At 40.4% G+C, this 18,497-nt stretch overlaps 1 protein-coding gene across 13 annotated transcripts in view; it reads left to right on the forward strand.

The window, feature by feature from the left end:
* The window catches only part of LOC134358493 (paired box protein Pax-2-like), a 224,284-nt gene that overhangs the window by 130,021 nt on the left and 75,766 nt on the right, over positions 1–18,497 (forward strand). For 7 of the 13 annotated variants that reach the window (XM_063070765.1, XM_063070759.1, XM_063070762.1 and 4 more), the window contains exons 6-7: positions 2,943–3,139; positions 12,545–12,671. In XM_063070765.1, coding sequence (XP_062926835.1) covers positions 2,943–3,139; positions 12,545–12,671 — 324 coding nt within the window. The remainder of the gene's footprint in view (positions 1–2,942; positions 3,140–12,544; positions 12,672–18,497) is intronic. The other 6 variants (XM_063070767.1, XM_063070761.1, XM_063070766.1 and 3 more) reach the window with 1 other exon arrangement.

Raw genomic sequence — 18,497 nt, forward strand, 5'->3', positions numbered from 1 at the left:
GTTTTTAGTGCTTTCGTGGCTATCTCAGGATATTTAGCCTTGCCTTTGATCCAGAATGCCGGCAGAGATGTTCTGTCAAACATACTTTTCAGCCCGCTGTCAATTCCAAGCTCGAGGAGTTAATTTCTTTCCCGCGCTGACATGGATGACGCGACGGTAATGACCTTGCGCTCATTCAAGCTCCACAGTGCGTGACGGGGAATGAGGAAAGGTGTCGCTGACTCATATCGCCAAATCATATTGTTTCCTCACAGCCCGGTAGCACACGCTTTGCGACCCGGTACCGGTCCGCAGCCCGGTGGTTGGGGATCGCTGGAGTAGGGGACTTAAAAGGACATGCAAAATGTTGGAGGAACTCAGCAAGTTAGGCATCATCTATGGAGGAGAACAAACAGTTAACATTTCAGGCTGAGACCCTTCATCAAGAAAAAAATGCTTCTGTTTCTTGTGTTCTTATTTTTTAAATAGGTTTTAGGAATCATCTAAATGAAATGAAAGAGAGGAGATAAAGGAGGTGCTCAGGAAGTGTACTTGGCCTTGGGGATCTGCCAGTGTTGGAAAGATTAGTTGAGGAATAATCAGGAGATGCTGGGAAGCAGATTAGAGAGAGGTAGGGCATGGTCATTGACAAGCCTGAAAATGGAAGCATTGTTTAACAGTTTAACTGTAGGTAAACAAGTCCAGGAGTAGTGGCGAAATTGGGCCATGAGCAGCACAGTTTCACAAGGTGTTAGTTTACAGGGAGAGGCGGGGTCATTGGTAGCAGGCCAGGCAAGTATCCATTGGAGTAAGCAAGAAGCAATAGCACACGGCTTCCTCCAACATCCTGAAACACGAAGGCTCAGTATGAGCCTTACAGAAGGCCTCAGAGGGACAGGGCCTATTCCTCAGATAATAGCTGGTGTGATAACAAGAACCCGCGTGCAGTGGGCATGATATTGATTATTAACATTAACTGTATTCGATTCCAGCGAGCGACTCATTCCCCACAATCCATGAATCTATATACAGATGACTCTGGCTCATCAATTTGAGTCCAGACCAGTAACTCACAGAATCACAGAATGGTTAAAACATGGAAGGAAGCCATCTGACACATTGAATCACACCTGCTCCTTCTAAGAGAATTCCAGTTAATCACAATCCTGTTGCCTTTCATCCACTTATCTATCTTCCTTCGGGAAGCATTTGAGCTCAGCGGTATTTGTTTTCTATACCCAAATGATTCAGACCTCTTGATTGCAGTCCAGCCTATAATTCAGTCCGAGGTATCCATTATCCATTATCTTAGCCCCCTGTATAAGCCCTTGGTTCAATTCCACTCTGTAGTTCAGCCCACATACTGGGAAACTTGATTAGAACATCTAATGCCTTATTTCTCTATCTGCTTTCATCACTAATGTTACCGCATAGATATTTCCTAACCTTGGTCATGGCATCAGTATTTACATGTCACTCCAATTATGTGGGCTTTCTGATATTTACCATGTACAAACAGAAAGATGCAAGAGTCTGGTTCCAGATAAATGCAGTAGCTTGCTATAAGGTGATGATATTTTCTTTCCTGGAGTTGGTATAAGCTCATCTCCTGGCCCAGCGAAGGAAAGGTCAAGACTTGAAATGGAACAGCAATAACACCCTGAAATAGTACTATCAGTGAAACATGATTGATCAATTGAATTCCATAGCTGTGAAAAATGTGGGATTAAGTAGAGTATTATACGCACAATGAGTTGAAGCATGATGTTCATTTCAAGTTCATTTCTGGAGCCTTTGCCACAAGATCAGGCAATCAATAGGGCCTTGCATATCATATATCACCCAGTGCTGGAAAGAGAACATAATCTACAGCAAATTTAGAATGACAGATTTGTTGGTATCCGAAGCCCCAGACTAAACTGAGAGTGCCACAGCCTGCACTGAGAGAGATGGCTGACAGTTGGAAGAGATTTAAGAGACTGCTTGTGATCGAGGGAAGGAAAGATATTATGCATTAGAATAAGATGCAATGGGGAAGGGATCAGGTGAACAGTGCAAAATTAAATGCAGCTTTGCATCTGTGTCTCAGCCGCGGAACAAAATCTTCAAAAAAATTCAAAATTGAGAATTAAAATGTAAAGAGTTTTGACTGTAAAATATACCTCACACTATTCATATAATAGGCAATGTTACATTAAGCCTCTGTGCAATCTTCACAGAGTTTTACACATTTATCAAGAGAATAGGGGCAATTCAATAATGGTGTGTTTGTGGAGCCAGCTCAGACTTATTAAGAAAGGTTGGTTAGAGAATCCAGAGACTTTATGATATAGCCATATTGCCGACTTGTGCTCCGCTCCAGCTCGACACTGGTTCATGTCTATAGCCATGGGGGCTACCTGTATCTAGGGAAGAGAAGAAGACGGCATACATTTCAATTGGTTGCCAGGGCAATCTGACTTTTGATCAGCATTTTCACTTCCAGTGTTGTATTAGTTTTGATCTCCATTTATAAATGGTATATTGAGACACCATCATTGATACAAACTAAAAAGTTCACAGTGATGAAACTGGAACTTAATATTGATTGGGGCAATTTTCTCTATTGCTTCATCGAGAAAGATAAGGCAGAGGATGTCTTCATAGATAGTGGCAACAGCAATATCTTGCACTTATATACAGATACTTAATTGATAAAACTGTCAGTTCCCAGGCATTAAGCAATCGGGAAGACTCTAGCTGCCAAATTTCCTCATCTAGACTTTAATCCTGTTTAAAGATTGTGAGTCTTGGTGTATCCAGCATATTACTCAATCTAACCAATGTTCTGGGTTACTCACTCTAGCCAATACCTTCTGAATTCAGTTTTAATTTTTGCTTTAGTAAATTCCTAAACACCTATTAATTGAAAATGCAAAGAAAATACTGTTCATAATTCAGACAAAGTAAAACATAAAATGCAGTTTGTGTCCTCTTCCTCTTAGATACCCAGGATAACTCTGGTCCAAACGGGGATTCTCAGGGAACAGCAGAGAGTGTAAGGAAGCAACTGCGAAGTGAAGCCTTTGCCCAGCAGCAGTTGGAGGCCCTGGAACGAGTCTTTGAACGCCAGCACTACTCAGACGTTTTCAACTCAGGAGAGCACATTAAATCAGAGCAGGTGAGGCTGCTTTTCTTCAGGAGGTGTTTGGAGGGAGGAAAACAAAGAGGAAGGGTCTCACTTCCATGAGCAAAAAGTTAGTTATTTTTACCAGCTCTTACAGGAACACTGTCTGAGCTAAAACGTTGGAGATTCAAATCTGATCTAGGAACTTGGGATAACACACCAGCGCAGTTTGCAGGGAGTGCTGTACTGTCAGATACACTATTTTTCAGGTGAGATATTAAATAGAAGTCCTTTCATTTGATCACTGACAGTTCCATAACAATGACTGAAAGAAGAGCAGAAGAGTTACCCTTAAACAACATGAATAAAAATATATCTGGGGGAACGTAGAGAAATTAGATGCTATGTTTCCTGCCTTACAGCAGCAGCCATACTTTCTGCTCTAGGCTATTGTAAGGCTGTGAATGGGATCATAAAGTGCCAGAGTCCTATTTTACTTTTGCATTGTTGCAAATAAAGGCCTAAATATTATAATCATGAGAAGACCTGCAGATGCTGGAAATCCAAAGCAACACACACAAAATGCTGGAGGGCCAGACAGCATCTATGGAAAAGAGTAAATAGTTGACATTTCGGGCTGGCACCCTTCATCAAGACTGGTGAGGAAGGACTTCTCCCCTTCCTTTCTAGTCCCGATGAAGGATCTCGGCCCAAAATGTTGACTGTTTACTCTTTTCCATAGATGCTGCCAGTCCTACTGAGTTCCTCCAGCATTTTGTGTGTGTTACCCTAAATATTATAATGTATTATTTTGCTATTCATATCTTTTACACAAACTGAATCCTTCAGTGTTTCACTGTTGTGTACACATACCCACTTGTGTGATATCTTGTACATGGATTCTCGGAAAGCTTTTTTGTTCTTTGTGTTAGACTGAAATCAAAGAACAATGACTGAGTGTTTTGATATTAAGTTAGCAAACCAGAGACTGTATAATTTGAATATAACCACAGTAAATGGCATTTATTTACCAAAGCTCAGTTGCTTACTGCACCAGCTAATTCACGAATCAGCATCTGAAAATGAACATTTGGATTCAAACCCAACATTCCACTGATGCCCACAGGGTAAGAGCCGACAATTCCGACCTAGTCTGACCAACAAATGACCAAATTATATGTGTGTCTTAACGTTCTCAAGGCAGAAAGAAACCACAGAAAAGTTAGCTTTGCTGTGTTGCCCAAATCTCAAAATCAGATGAAAACATCTATATCAGCAATTGCAATGCTGTAGATCGATTGCCTGAGCCCCTTGCTGTGTTGCAGTTATCAATGCCATCCTAATGATCTGTTTTTCAGTGGCTGAAGCATTTAATATACTGTAACTACCTCACCTCCTTAGGTATCTATTATCCTATATTTAGTATTCTGTAATCCATGCATTTTCCTTAATATGACAACATGAACATGCTAGTAACTATATGACATCTTTTGTACAAGCACTCTGATCCTCTTGGTGCATTAGTTTAGTACACACAGATCCTGCTATTTCATAATACAATCCCAGTTTATATGTAACATAACCAAACAGGTAAAGATAACAACCCACCCAATGGTTAGCCTCCCTTGGTGACACATTGATCAGTATGTCAATGGAAAATTCCTTGGTGGTCTGCTTGAACATAGCTGTTAAGCTGTTTACATAAACAGGTTGGCAACTAATTTGAAAAACATTCTGCGGAGAGTTTAACCATTTTTTGGAAGCCATCCTCAATAAAACTACTGAAGTATTGGTATGATTCTAATGAGTCTGCACAGTAGCTTAAAATTATGAAATAACAGATGGATTATTATGTACACTTCTAACATAAAACCTCAGTATAATGCACAAATAGTTTACAACCAAAGGGTTTAAACCAGATAAACTTATTGTAAAAGAGTGTTACGACGATTTTCAGTGAGATAACTTAATGGTTAGTCTGAGAATTTGTAGAAAGAGTTTACATACAATAAGACCGCTGTATTTTATCTGATGGCACAGGTAATGAGAAAATGTTTATTGAGGTGATAGTTTACAAGAGATATCTTACAACAAGAAAGTTTACAGTGACTGAAAGTATTAATGATTACATTTATTACAATACACTTCATAAAGAGTCTGTGATGAGAAAGTTTATGGTGGTTACAAGATTTTATAAAGAAATAAGTTGCTGTAGTAGATATTCTACACTAAATCTAAATATAGTTCAAAAGAGTTTATATGGCTAGAAAGCATTTTGTGACTCTTCAAGGGATTTATAAAATAAAAGGCATTTCTGATTTTTTTCTCTATCCAACCTATATTCTCTCTTTGTTCTTTTATATCACTACCTATCTAACCTTCTTTCATTTCATTTTTATATTGATTTTCTTTCTGGAAGGTTTAAGTAGCTGTTAGGATTTATAATCACAGTTATTTGCACCCCAGGTATGAACAAATTAACAGCGAGTTTACAATGGTTTTACTGTCAGAGATTTTGTTGTGGGGGTATTAGATTTTGGATTTTTTTAGTCATTTACTGGATATGGACATCACTATCAAAGCCACCATTTACAGTCCACTCCTAATTACCTTTCCATCAAAAGACTTGCAAAACCATTTCAGATGCCATTCAAGCAAGTAGTGCTTTGCTGTGACTCTGGTGTTGCATGTAAGTCGGTCCAGTCAAGGATGGCAAATTTTCTTCCCTAAAGGGCATTAGTGAATCAGATGGTTGTTTCATGGTCACCTTTGTTAATAGCTTTTTATTCCAAAGTTTTATTTAATTAATTAAATTTAACTTTCAGTGTCTGGATCACTAGTCCAGGCCTCTGGATAACTGGCTCAGTTACCTAACCACAATGCTTCTGTGCCTCCAAGTATAGTGAGTAGTGAAAGTGAGAGAGTTGAGTTGTAAGTGAAAGATTTTACAATGAGAGAGTTAATAAAGAAGAAAGGTTCGAACATGGGGAATGCATGCAAGAGCAGGCCAGAAGGCCAGCCAAGCCTGTTCTGTTATTCTCTCAGATTAAATATGATCCTGCACATCAACTCCACTTCTGACAATCTCCATGCCCCTTGACTTCCTCGTTATCCAAAAGCCTATCGATCTTTGCATAGAATAAACTCAATGTGAGCATTCAAAATCCTCTAGAGTAGAAAATTCCAAAGATTTACAAACACTGAATAAAAAAAATAATGTAAATCAATGAAATGGCAGAGAGTTGGGACTGAGGGCCAAGTCAGTGAGAGCATTTCTAGTGAGATAGTGATATTACAGTGAGAATTTGAAAATCTAGTTTCAAGGAGTATTTCTTGAATGTCTTTAGAATACAAAGTTAAATTTTTGGTTTGAGATTCTGAAAAGGGTCTCTATGAACCATTACTTCCATTCATAAAATCTTCCCTTGATTTTGTCATTTCCCATAGCCTCTTCTCTCCCTTGAACTCAACCATTGACAAGCCCGCCTCCAAATATTTCCTAGAATGTCTTACCGTCCACACCAACCTAAACGTTATCCTTCATCCTTCTATATTTAGCTTTGGGAAGAAAGCTCTTTGTTTAAGTTGCTTCCAAATGGCTAGTTTTTTGCCCTCCTTTAGTTCATAATGCAGTTATAAACTTGCTCATCTCCACAGCTGTTGTTGCCATGTGTGCTCTAGTCTTTTATGCTCTTTCTGAATTTTGTTAATGCACATCTAATTTAACCAGCCATCTCCAGCTTTTACTAATCCATACCTAGCTCATTAAACCTCACTATATTCCCTCACAACACCTCTTCTGGAGTGTACAGGGAATTTCAATTTTGTTTCTTCTGCCATTCATCATTAGAAATCCCTCTGCCCACCTCCCACCAGTCTACACCCTCACACCTAATGGAAGGCGAGAATGCTCATGGCAACTGAATTAATTTTGAAAGAGCTTTTAATGAGTTTTAATTAGAGTTTATTGTGATAGAATTTATAGGAAGAGAGCTTATATTGATTGAGCTTATATTGAGTTTATAATGATCAAATTTATAATGAGTATATAGATTGATTGAGTTTACAATGAGGTTTTGTGGTGAGAGATTATATAGTGTGAACATTTGAGAATGGATTCAGACAGAAAGGTAATAGTGATAGGGTTTGCAGTGAGAGTTTACAATAAAGGATTTTATAATGAAGGAATTTATAGTGAAAGGCTATAGGGAGTTTAAAACAAGTATGTTTATAGTAATTTAATTTATAACATGAAATATATTGTGAGTTTATAATGAGAGAATTTATAACGAGAAATTTATTGTGCTTGACTTTACCGAGAAAGTTTGCAATGGGAGAATTTGTCATACGGTGGAATATGTGCACAGGGATTTTTTGTATTTTTTAAGCTTTGCTGAAGCCGTAGATTGCCTGCTTGAGTACAGTTTCAACTGTGATATGAAACTTTAGGTACCTAGAGCCTTAGCTAGGATCTAGGCTGAATATTAGACGTGCATCTGGAATACTGGGAAAGAAATAAGGAAAAGGGACCGAGTCAAAATTTCTCCTTCTGACTGTACTGGCCCTGAGTCTGATATAATAGACCCTGTTCAGAGAAAGGCAGGATGGCCCACAAGATTTTAAACAATAGGCATTATTCATGATTATTCTATTTTATATTATGTACATATGCATAATATATGGTACAATAACATTATAAAGTTTAACTAATGAATGTTGTGATGAGGATCAACTAAAGGTTTGGAAGAGTAGAACTATACTGTAGACATTTTGACCTTCTGAGACATTGTCCAGTTGGTACATATATGCAGATCAGGTTTACATCTTGAATGAATGAATCGTATTTCAAAATAAGGAATGGCAACTGCAGCTCACCAGAGAATCTGTCAGATCTGCAGCTTGCCTTGCTGGCTTGAAGTAGGTGTCTTGACAATACACACCCCCTTTGAAGTGAAGCCCTACACAGAGACTGTTTATCTTAATGGAAAAGAAATTACAGTTAAATGTCACTATGAATCTGGAGCATCATAAATGAAGGCTGTGGTTGTATACAACTTTTTATAGCTGCTGCCTTATTACAATGGATAACCTTTATTTACTTTCATTAGACTATTAAACAACAAGAGACTATTAATTTTTCGTCTGAAACTCCATCCAAGCCCATAAAGCAAACTCGTTGCTTAATTGAGTTCATTTTAATTTCCCTCCAATCGCACTGAATTACTCCAGTGATAAATCAGGGGGACAGGCCTCACCCCCAGTAGAAAGCCTAATTTGCAGCTAATTAGAAAACTGATTCCCAGTGAAAGATCAATACCACAACGAATTGGAAATGACTTGCAATCTCCGAGATGGAGACTGAAAGAGCAAGTGAGAGAGAAAGAAAGTAGGCAGAGGGAAGAAAAGGCAAAACAGCCATGTGTCTGGAGTAGGGTGAATAAAACAGATTTAATCTAATATAATATTAATCAGGACACATGGCTTGTTGGTCCTTTTGTTGCTTTTCATCTTTGTAAGGTAGCTTTGAGATCGAGCTGGCAGTTTGAGAAGCTGCTTGATATAGTAGGACGTGTTTTAAAATTCAATGAAGTCTCCACCCCGCACTCCTGTATGCCATGGCTTCTCCTTTCAAAACCGGCTTTGCGCTGGGGAATTGCTATTGTGCATTTGAATGCTATTAAAAAGGGAACAACCCCTGCAGCTGGGCGACAGTTGTAGCACACAATCAGGGGTTAGCAGTTGTTGAATGAGACAAGGTAAGGTCAGCTGAGGCCTGATAAGACATGGACACTTGGGGTATCACTGCACTTGTGGGTCATTACAAATCACGCCAGTAACTGCAAATATTTTATCCAAACCACCCACTATTTCAAGTTTACTTCCATTTGTTTTTATTTTCCTGTTTCTTCTCTTACTTCATTCATCCCTTTGTTTTCCCATATTATTTTTCCATTCATCGTACATGCAGTGTGTAAGTTTTTATTTATAATTTAATTTCTCTTATTATAATGAAGGTCATTGTAACAGTTTTGTGTGAAAAAAAAACAGAGGATTAGCTTATTATCAACCCATATTGATCATCAAGTTTCTAGGGCTGGAACAACATAGTTAGCAGTCATACCCTGGTATGGTGGTGATTGGGAAAAGATTTCCACATTTTATTAGACTGTAATATCTTGTTAACATAGTACCTCACACCAGCTCCACCCTACTCCCACTCCCACCCATACATCAAGAGATTCAAAGTCCTTATAGCTTATGATTGCAGAAGTCACTCCTTTATTCAAAAAGGGCAGCAAGAATAAGCCAGTTAACTATAGGCTGGTGAACCTTATGTTAATAGTAATGACATAATGGAAGAATTTTTTGAGGGATAGGATTTCTGTACGTTAGGTATTGGGGATATGCTTCATGCTTTTGTGAGTGGAAAATCTTGCCTCACCAGTTTGATTGAGTTTTTTTTAAGGAAGTAACCGAGTAGTTTAATGAAGGCAGGAGTATAGACCTTCTCTATATGAACTTCAAGAAGGCATTTTACAAGCTCCCATGTGGCAGGTTGGTCCAGAAAGTTAAGGCATTGGGATTCAAGGCAAGCTGGCAATTTGGATCCAACTTGGCTTAGTGATAAGAGGCTGAAGTGATGGTTGAAGTATATTTTGTTGATTGGAAGTTTGTGAATAGCGGTCAGTGATCAGTGCCAGGTCCTTTGGTGTTGGAGATATTTGTATATATAAATAATTTGGAGTGATAGTGGTGGAGTGATTCATGAATGTTGCAAATGACACATAATTAGATAATTAGGAAGATTGTCTAAGTCTACAGCAGGAAATAGAACAAATAGAAAATTAGCTGGAGAGTTGGCAAATAGAAGCAGATCCTAGCAAGTGTAAGGTGATGCATTTTAGGATGTCAAAAAGAGGTAGAACATAAACAAGTAAAATATTGGGCACTCAGGACTATTGATGAATTGAGAGACCATGGGATCCAAGTCCATAGTTCCCTGAAAGTATCAACAAATTGAGTATGGAGGTAAAGAAGGCATATGACATGTTTGTTTTCACATGCTGTGGCACGGAATGTAGAAATTGGTATGTTATGTTGCATCAATACAAAATAGTGATTCAACCATAGGTGTGCGCTATTCTGGTTGCCACACTCTAGGAGAGATGTGGTTGCTCTGGAGAAAGTTCAAATGAGATTCACTAGGATGTTGCCTGGATGGGAAGACTTTATTTATGTGGAGAAATTGGATAGGCTGGCGCGAAGGAGGCTGAAGGGTATACAGTATAATACTATGAGAGGCACAGACTGGGTAGATAATCAACATTTGTTCTCATGGCAGTGTCAGAAACAAAAAAGACATTGGTTTAAGTTGTGAGGTTGGAAATTCAAAGTAGATGTTATGGGTGCATTTATTATACAGAAAGTGGCTGATATAAGGAACCTGCTGCAGAGGAGGTGATGGAATCACACACAGTAACTGTGCTTAAAAGACATTTAGCAGGCATGGGATAGAAATACTATCCCCATATGAGCAAATGGGATTAGTGTAAATAGGAAAAAAAAACCTGGACCTCATGAGCTGAAGGACCCTTCTTGTGCTACGTAGCTTTTACTGACCATGACAGCAAGTGTTACTAAGCTCAAGTTCAAAGTAAATTTATTATCCAAATACTATCTTGAGATTCATTTTCTTGCAGGCATTTAAAGAAAAAAAGAAATCCAATAGAAGTTTACAAAAAATGTACACAGACAAAGACTGATAATCAATCAATGTGCTAAAGAAAAATAACTGTGCAGATAAAATTTAATACTGAGAATATTAGATGTAAATATTCCTTGAAAGTTATGCAAAAGGGATGGATTTTGCTGAATAAAACACAAAGGGTAGGTATGCAGGTACAAAAAGTAATTGGGAAAGCTACTGATATGTTAACTGTTAATATGAGGGATATAGAGTGTAAGGTCATAGAAGTTACAGTACGCTGGCAAGACTGCATCAGGATTACTGTGCCCTGATTTGGCTTCTTGCTTGGAAGGCCATTCAGAGGTTCATTACATTAAGGTGTGAAGAAAGGTTGAGCAGATTGGTGATGTACTGTACTCATTAGAAATCTGTAGAATAAGAAACAAATATAATTTTGTGCAGGATTGACAGGGTGAATGCTGAGAGGGCGTTTCCTATTTAGAAGTTCGGGACATGGATTCAAAATTAGGGGTCATCCATTTCAGATGGAGCTGAGGTGGAATTTCTTCTTGCAGAGCCATGGCTCTTCAGAATTCTCTTTCTGACAGTTGTGAAGGTAGATTCATTCAATATATTAAAGACAGAGACTGACTGATAATTTAAGTTGCAACATACAGGGAGGAAGATGAATAGTAGTTTTCAGACCAGGATTAGATCCGCCATGTCCATATTGAATAGAGGAGCGGGTTTGAGAATTCAATTGGCCTTTGAATCCTTCAGTTTCTTATGTCCTGTTTGTTTGTGTAATGGAGTAAACTAACCACTCTAGGAAGTGATTAATGAGCTATTTATGATAGAATGTCCCCATGGTTGAAGGAGAACTAACAATTACACCCATTAAACTGACTGGGATTTAAATTGAAATCCCACAAGGCAATGTCTAACCACAGGGCCATCTGGTTTCACAACCGATTCACCTGTGATTTTACATTTTCTCATTCTACCTTGTTGTGATGTACAGCAATGCCTTTGGACAAATACTTCAATGGCAAAACACCTCCCTGATCCAGAGGAACATCTTGATCCCTGTTCAAAATCCTGAATAATGTTACCGAAAGCACCACACTCACAAGTGTTGCTTTTATCATAGCTTAATGGCGATCCCAGGAACATGAGCTAAAAATTTAGATGAACGTTGCAGTTCAGAAAAGGTGAAGGTACAATCTTTAAGATGGGACAGTAACAACTAAACCAACCTTCAAATCTGATGGGCAAAACTGTTCCTATAGTGCTGCTTGAAGAAGAATGAGGGTATTTTGATTCTGGCATCAACTAAATGCAATATCTTACTTTTCAGCTCTGAATTTATTTACACTTTAGTGTCAGTTATCCTTGTGTATGACTCTCAGGTCTCCATTACCTTCCACATCTCACTCCTAGATCTCAGTTATTCTCTGTAGCTCACTCCCAAGCTTCACTTATTCTCTGTTTCTCTCTTCCAGATCTCAGTTACTCTCTGCATCTCTCTCCTTGGGCTTTGTAATTTATACCTCCCTCCCAATCCTCTATCATGTCTTTCTGATGAAATGTCAGAGAATATTCATTCACTATCAATCTTCTTTGGGAAAAAAAAGTGATACATTTTAATTTTGTGTATGGGCGAGGGGTTTGGGCATGTGAGGGATTGTGAAGTCAGTTGCCTAGAATCCAAAATGAACTCCTGTCAATCTTCGCTTCATTACACCTGCCTTTTTCTGCTGTGTTTCTCCCAGGCTAATGAATATTCACTCTCTGCCTTGGCCTCTGGATTAGAAGATGTTAAAAGCAGCCTATCAGCTGCTGCCACTCCCGACCTTGGGACCAACGTTTCAGGACCCCAGAGTTATCCAGTTGTGACAGGTAAGGTGTCAATCTCATCTGCCAGTTAAAAAAAAATGACATATAGCATGCAGTGTAGATTAAAATATTTATAGACTGTTAATGGGAAATATTTCAAGATGCATCATCGTTATGAAATGTTTCACATTCTTTGGTTCCTTGGCAGAAAAAATGCACAGTTGGCAGTGGGTCAGAAAAACAAATGCTGTTAGATTCTGAAAATATCAGTCAATTTAAAACTCTGATTTTCTTATGGGACGGTCACTTGTCCATCTTTGAGACAGACCTTGATGTTTTGGAATTCCAAAGACCATAGTGCAGATTTTTCATATGTTGGAAAAATATTTGACCAGTTATGTCAGAGTATAATATTTTAAACTTTTTTTCAGTTGCTAATTATACTGGAGTAGAGGAATGGATTGCTAAGTTGTGGACGGATCAATAGATAACTGGATGAATGCTTTAATAGATTGAAAATTGTTTGCATAGATGATTAAACGGTTCTTTGGGAAGAACCATTGGTTGGATAGACAGGTGTCAGTGTGGATGAGCTAGATGAATTCTTGAGCAGAAAACAGGGAAGAAATAAATGAAAGAATACTTGGAAGATCAGTTGGCATATTAATAAGTAGATGGATGGATGAATGCATTGTCAGCTGGAAGCAGCGTAGACTATAATGGTGGATACGATTGAATGGATAAAAAGATCGATAAGGCTGGATGGTGAACAAATGGATAAATGGAGTGATAGAAATTCCTCTATCACTTTGGCCAATCATTTCTTATGGTAGTCATAACAAGATCAAATATGAGTGTCACAAATATAATCTTCGCCATTCTTCTTGACCCGTCTGCATCCGTTACACAGTTGATGAAATCTCCCTCCTCAATACTTCTCCAAGCTTTGCAGCTGAGTGGGACTACACTCACATCCTTTCATTGTCAGCTATCGATCAACTCCGTAACTTCTCTTTCCACAAACCCATACCATTGCTTCTGATAACCACCAGGGACCTACTCTTGACCCATTATTTCCCATCTGCATTTTGTTTCTTGGCTACTTTACCTAAAGATGCAGATAAGTTCCCTTGTGTTTTGACATAGCTACAGGATCTATCTCATTTCATTTCTGTATTTTGTTTAATTTGCAATATAGCTTAACTGATATCCACTGTTAAATTATCTGAATGTAAATAACTGGAAACACATTCCCAGAGCCGTGTTTGACCTCAAGGTGAATTTCAGTCAGTATGTTTATATCATCAGTGATTTCATCTTACAGATCTGTCTCTCAACCTTTCTGCTGCTGAAAACCTTATCTGCAGGACTGAGAGCTTCAGATTATTGAAAAGTACTCTTGTTCCACATCTCTTCTTCAATATTCTGTAAAATTAAGATAATCCAAAAATTCTTCTGTGCATTATCTCCTCTCTATTCTTGTATCTCCTCCCATTTTTCAACCTTCCAAATATAAGAGTTCCTCCTGTTCTGGCCTCTCAGTTCATTTTGAATGTAATTGCCCTACTATTGGCGGGTGTGCCCTTGGCCGTGGAATCATTACCCCACTTTCCTCCCTTTAGTCTCTCTTAATACATGATTACGCTGCCTATTTCAATATCTCCTCATGTGGCCAGATGTCAAGTTTAGTTTCCCTACCCCTTACAATACACAGGTGTTGCAGTTATATTGATTGGGATAGTGAATGGATGGATGATCAATGCCAAAGAAGATGACAGATAGGTGAATGAAAGAATAGACAGGTATCCAGAAAGTAGCTAGCTTCTGAATCATGGGTTACTGAGTCAGACTCAGAGGTGGGTGGGCTGGTTTTAGTGAGTTAGACTGAGATGGGTGGACTGGTTTTAGTGAGTTAGACTGAGAAATGGGTGGACTGGTTTTAGTGAGTTAGACTGAGAAATGGGTGGACTGGTTTTAGTGAGTTAGACTGAGAGGTGGGTGAGCTGGTTTTAGTGAGTTAGACTGAGAGGTGGGTGGACTGGTTTTAGTGAGTTAGACTGAGAGGTGGGTGAGCTGGTTTTGGTGAGTTAGACTGAAAGGTGGATGTGCTGGTTTTAGTGAGTTAGGCTGAGAGGTGGGTGGACTGGTTTTAGTCAGTTAGGCTGAGAGGTGGGTGGACTGGTTTCAGTGAGTTAGACTGAGAGGTGGGTGTGCTGGTTTTAGTCAGTTAGACAGAGAGGTGGGTTGGCTGGTTTTAGTGAGTTAGACTGAGAGGTGGGTGTGCTGGTTTTAGTAAGATAGACTGAGAGGAGGGTGAGCTGGTTTTAGTGAGTTAGACTGAGAAATGGGTGTGCTGGTGTTAGTGATTTAGACTGAGAGGTGCGTGGACTGGTTTTAGTGAGTTAGATTGAGAGGTGGGTGAAGTGGTTTTAGTGAGTTAGACTGAGAGGTGGGTAGGCTGGTTTTAGTGAGTTAGACTGAGAGGTTTGTGAGCTGGTTTTAGTGAGTTAGACTGAGAGGTGGGTGGACTGGTTTTAGTGAGTTAGACTGAGAGGTGGGTGTGCTGGTTTTAGTGAGTTAGACTGAGAGGTGGGTGTGCTGGTTTTAGTGAGTTAGACTGAGAGATGGGTGTGCTGGTTTTAGTGAGTTAGACTGAGAGGTGGGTGTGCTGGTTTTAGTGAGTTAGACTGAGAGGTGGGTGAGCTGGTTTTAGTGAGTTAGACTGAGAAATGTGTGTGCTGGTGTTAGTGATTTAGACTGAGAGGTGAGTGGACTGGTTTTAGTGAGTTAGACCGAGAGGTGGGTGAGCTGGTTTTAGTGAGTTAGACCAACAGGTGGGTGTGCTGGGTTTAGTGAGTCAGACTGAGAAATGGGTGTGCTGGTTTTAGTGAGTTAGACTGAGAGGTGGGTGTGCTGGTTTTAGTGAGTTAGACTGAGAGGTGGGTGTGCTGGTTTTAGTGAGTTAGACTGAGATGGGTGTGCTGGTTTTAGTGAGTTAGACTGAGAGATGGGTGTGCTGGTTTTAGTGAGTTAGACTGAGAGATGGGTGTGCTGGTTTTAGTGAGTTAGACTGAGAGGTGGGTGGACTGGTTTTAGTGAGTTAGACTGAGAGGTGGGTGAGCTGGTTTTAGTGAGTTAGACTGAGAGGTGGGTGTGCTGGTTTTAGTGAGTTAGACTGAGAGGTGGGTGGACTGGTTTTAGTGAGTTAGACTGAGAGGTGGGTGTGCTGGTTTTAGTGAGTTAGACTGAGAGGTGGGTGTGCTGGTTTTAGTGAGTTAGACTGAGAGGTGGGTGGACTGGTTTTAGTGAGTTAGACTGAGAGGTGGGTGAGCTGGTTTTAGTGAGTTAGACTGAGAGGTGGGTGGACTGGTTTTAGTGAGTTAGACTGAGAGGTGGGTGTGCTGGTTTTAGTGAGTTAGACTGAGAGGTGGGTGTGCTGGTTTTAGTGAGTTAGACTGAGAGGTGGGTGTGCTGGTTTTAGTGAGTTAGACTGAGAGGTGGGTGGACTGGTTTTAGTGAGTTAGACTGAGAGGTGGGTGTGCTGGTTTTAGTGAGTTAGATTGAGAGGTGGGTGTGCTGGTTTTAGTGAGTTAGACTGAGAGGTGGGTGTGCTGGTTTTAGTGTGTTAGACTGAGAGGTGGGTGTGCTGGTTTTAGTGAGTTAGACTGAGAGATGGGTGTGCTGGTTTTAGTGAGTTAGACTGAGAGATGGGTGTGCTGGTTTTAGTGAGTTAGACTGAGAGGTGGGTGGACTGGTTTTAGTGAGTTAGACTGAGAGGTGGGTGAGCTGGTTTTAGTGAGTTAGACTGAGAGGTGGGTGTGCTGGTTTTAGTGAGTTAGACTGAGAGGTGGGTGGACTGGTTTTAGTGAGTTAGACTGAGAGATGGGTGTGCTGGTTTTAGTGAGTTAGACTGAGAGGTGTGTGTGCTGGTTTTAGTGAGTTAGACTGAGAGGTGGGTGAACTGGTTTTAGTGAGTTAGACTGAGAGGTGGGTGTGCTGGTTTTAGTGAGTTAGACTGAGAGGTGGGTGAGCTGGTTTTAGTGAGTTAGACAGAGAGGTGGGTGGACTGGTTTTAGTGAGTTAGACTGAGAGGTGGGTGTGCTGGTTTTAGTGAGTTAGACTGAGAGATGGGTGTGCTGGTTTTAGTGAGTTAGACTGAGAGGTGGGTGTGCTGGTTTTAGTGAGTTAGACTGAGAGGTGGGTGAGCTGGTTTTAGTGAGTTAGACTGAGAGGTGGGTGTGCTGGTTTTAGTGAGTTAGACTGAGAGGTGGGTGGACTGGTTTTAGTGAGTTAGACTGAGAGGTGGGTGAGCTGGTTTTAGTGAGTTAGACTGAGAGGTGGGTGGACTGGTTTTAGTGAGTTAGACTGAGAGGTGGGTGTGCTGGTTTTAGTGAGTTAGACTGAGAGGTGGGTGTGCTGGTTTTAGTGAGTTAGACTGAGAGGTGGGTGGACTGGTTTTAGTGAGTTAGACTGAGAGGTGGGTGAGCTGGTTTTAGTGAGTTAGACTGAGAGGTGGATATACTAGTTTTAGTGAGTTAGACTGAGAGGTGGGTGGACTAGTTTTAGAGAGAGACTGAGAGGTGGGTGAGCTGGTTTTAGTGAGTTAGACTGAGGGATGGGTGTGCTGGTTTTAGTGAGTTAAACTGAGAGGTGGGTGGACTGGCTTTAGTGAGTTAGACTGAGAGGTGGGTGAGCTGGTTTTAGTGAGTTAGACTGAGAGGTGGGTGTGCTGGTTTTAGTGAGTTAGACTGAGAGGTGGGTGTGCTGGTTTTAGTGAGTTAGACTGAGAGATGGGTGTGCTGGTTTTAGTGAGTTAGACTGAGAAGTGGGTGGACTGGTTTTAGTGAGTTAGACTGAGAGGTGGGTGAGCTGGTTTTAGTGAGTTAGACTGAGAGGTGGGTGTGCTGGTTTTAGTGAGTTAGACTGAGAGGTGGGTGGACTGGTTTTAGTGAGTTAGACTGAGAGGTGGGTGAGCTGGTTTTAGTGAGTTAGACAGAGAGGTGGGTGGACTGGTTTTAGTGAGTTAGACTGAGAGGTGGGTGTGCTGGTTTTAGTGAGTTAGACTGAGAGGTGGGTGTGCTGGTTTTAGTGAGTTAGACTGAGAGGTGGGTGGACTGGTTTTAGTGAGTTAGACTGAGAGGTGGGTGTGCTGGTTTTAGTGAGTTAGACTGAGAGATGGGTGTGCTGGTTTTAGTGAGTTAGACTGAGAGGTGGGTGTGCTGGTTTTAGTGAGTTAGACTGAGAGGTGGGTGAGCTGGTTTTAGTGAGTTAGACCAAGAGGTGGGTGTGCTGGTTTTAGTGAGTTAGACTGAGAGGTGGGTGTGCTGGTTTTAGTGAGTTAGACTGAGAGGTGGGTGTGCTGGTTTTAGTGAGTTAGACTGAGAGATGGGTGTGCTGGTTTTAGTGAGTTAGACTGAGAGGTGGGTGGACTGGTTTTAGTGAGTTAGACTGAGAGGTGGGTGGTCTGGTTTTAGTGAGTTAGACTGAGAGGTGGGTGTGCTGGTTTTAGTGAGTTAGACTGAGAGATGGGTGTGCTGGTTTTAGTGAGTTAGACTGAGAGATGGGTGTGCTGGTTTTAGTGAGTTAGATTGAGAGGTGGGTGAAGTGGTTTTAGTGAGTTAGACTGAGAGGAGGGTGAGCTGGTTTTAGTGAGTTAGACTGAGAAATTGGTGTGCTGGTGTTAGTGATTTAGACTGAGAGGTGGGTGGACTGGTTTTCGTGAGTTAGATTGAGAGGTGGGTGAAGTGGTTTTAGTGAGTTAGACTGAGAGGTGGGTGTGCTGGTTTTAGTGAGTTAGACTGAGAGGTGGGTGTGCTGATTTTAGTGAGTTAGACTGAGAGGTGGGTGTGCTGGTTTTAGTGAGTTAGACTGAGATGGGGGTGCTGGTTT

This window comes from Mobula hypostoma, chromosome 18 (assembly GCF_963921235.1).
Source record: "Mobula hypostoma chromosome 18, sMobHyp1.1, whole genome shotgun sequence".
Taxonomy (NCBI): domain Eukaryota; kingdom Metazoa; phylum Chordata; class Chondrichthyes; order Myliobatiformes; family Myliobatidae; genus Mobula; species Mobula hypostoma.